This window comes from Sesamum indicum, linkage group LG14 (assembly GCF_000512975.1).
Source record: "Sesamum indicum cultivar Zhongzhi No. 13 linkage group LG14, S_indicum_v1.0, whole genome shotgun sequence".
In the NCBI taxonomy this organism is placed as follows: domain Eukaryota; kingdom Viridiplantae; phylum Streptophyta; class Magnoliopsida; order Lamiales; family Pedaliaceae; genus Sesamum; species Sesamum indicum.
Genome location: NC_026158.1, coordinates 3,142,677 through 3,144,543, shown reverse-complemented (window position 1 = coordinate 3,144,543; position 1,867 = coordinate 3,142,677). Strand labels below are relative to the sequence as shown.

The window sequence follows — 1,867 nt, the reverse complement described above, 5'->3', positions numbered from 1 at the left end:
TTAATTATAAAAGAAGATCAAACTGTTATACACTTGAAACTTTAAGATGTTTACAATTTGTTTATACACTCAAATATGAAAACTAAACTTCAGAATACTGCAAAACTTGTCTTGATTCGGCGGAAAATCCGTCTCTAATTTATCTCCCTCCTAACTTCATTCCTTTGCGCTTTCCGGCTCGACACTCAAAAGCACAGCAAAGCCGATATTCTGCCTTATTACTCTGGTGAGGTTTACGGCGTCTACGCCTTCTCCGGTGACCACCAGCTGATTCTTCTCCTCCCCTGTTAACGCCACCGATGCCACCCCTACAACGCAACCCATTCCGTTACTTTTTCAATTATATAGCGAATAAATTTATTACAAAAGATATTGCATAATTATTATTTGCTTTTTCTTCACTCGTGATTCATTTGTAACAACATATGCTTCATTAAATTTAGGAAAGAAAAGGGGAAAAAAGGTCGTGAAAATATTTAGTAAATACATATATATGAATATTCACTTGAAATAAATTATTTTTTTTCTATAATATTAATGATTATGACTAAAATCGTCATAAGTAACTATTATTAATCATGGTTAAATAAAGCCGTTGCAAAAAACTAGCTTTTTCATAATAGAATTTTTTTTTTTTTTTTTTACCGTGGCTCTTAATAAAAGCTATGACAAATATTTTAGCTACTCTTGTAAAACCCTAGCTAATTAACAGTCATAGTGTGACCGTGATTAATACCTAGCTAACAATCATAGTGTGACCGTGATTAATAATTATTTACTATGACTATTTATTATTAATAGTAAAAATTAGCCACAATTACACGTTATATCTCTTGTGGTGATTTTCGTTAATTACCTGGGGACGTAACTGCAATCTTCATGGCTTTTGTAGTTATCTTGGCAGTAGATATGCTGCTTTTCTTCCATATTATGTCGTAAGGCATCATCAGCTTCAGCACATAAATCACAATCTTCATTGCCTTGGCCGGCCGACATCTCTGCCCATCTGTCCACACCTTGATCACAATCTTTTGCTACATGTAAGAAAAATAAGTGGGAAGAAAAGGATTAATAATTAGCGAAATGTTTCTCAATCAAATTCAAAAATTAAAATCATACATACATTCTGAGTGAATGGGTTACAATTAAATAATAAATTTCAATCATCAATAATCAAAATACATTGATTGTCAATATCAAATATACGTGTATAATTAATTAATAATTATTATTACAGTAGACAAACAACTACAATTAAAACAGACTAATACTCATATATTAATTGGATTTAAACCCACGATTTTTTTGATATGGGGCCTCAGTTTTCTAAAAAAAAATTATACATACATGAAACTATATAAGTATTTAATGGGGGATTTTACCTTCATTTTTCTCCCTTTGGAGAGTAAGTGAAGAATCTGTTGGTACCAATTCTGAAAAACGAAGAGTCAAATTTATAGTGGAAGATGGACTACGTCTTGTTGGTTGGGTGGAATTGTAGAATGGAAGAGGGCCCTGCATGACCATTGACGAGGATGGGACAAATTTTTTTTCGGTCTTGCGTTGTCATTATTAAGAAAAGATTAATTAAATATTGTTTGTGGTCTCGTAGAATTTTCCACTTTTTGGTAGGTAAGAAGTGGATTCATTAGTTTAGGAGTTTTTAAATGTTGTAAAGAATTTGTAATAACGCATCTAATATATTCCTAACCAATTAGTTTAACTCTTATTATTACATATACTAATTAGCCAATTTATTTTCGATCCCTATTAAAAGTTGGATTTTTAAAGGTCTTTTGATAGAATTCAACCTCCCAAATCTATCTATACCGAACCACCACCCCACTTAACGTAGATATGATCCAGC

At 31.8% G+C, this 1,867-nt stretch overlaps 1 protein-coding gene across 1 annotated transcript; it reads right to left on the bottom strand.

Annotated features, from left to right (window-relative positions):
* LOC105176861 (heavy metal-associated isoprenylated plant protein 47) lies at positions 1-1,534 on the bottom strand. Its single transcript, XM_011099795.2, has 3 exons — positions 1,383-1,534; positions 857-1,034; positions 1-308 (listed from the first exon to the last, which is right to left on the bottom strand). Exons 1-3 carry the CDS (start codon positions 1,386-1,388, stop codon positions 157-159), a joined length of 336 nt encoding a protein of 111 aa, XP_011098097.1. The 5' UTR covers positions 1,389-1,534; the 3' UTR covers positions 1-156.

Excerpts from the sequence above, each read along its gene's own strand:
- LOC105176861 (XM_011099795.2), bottom strand. Across the intron at positions 309-856 it reads GATTGCAGTTACGTCCCCAG|GGGTGGCATCGGTGGCGTTA; the intron begins GTAATTAACGAA and ends GTTGCGTTGTAG.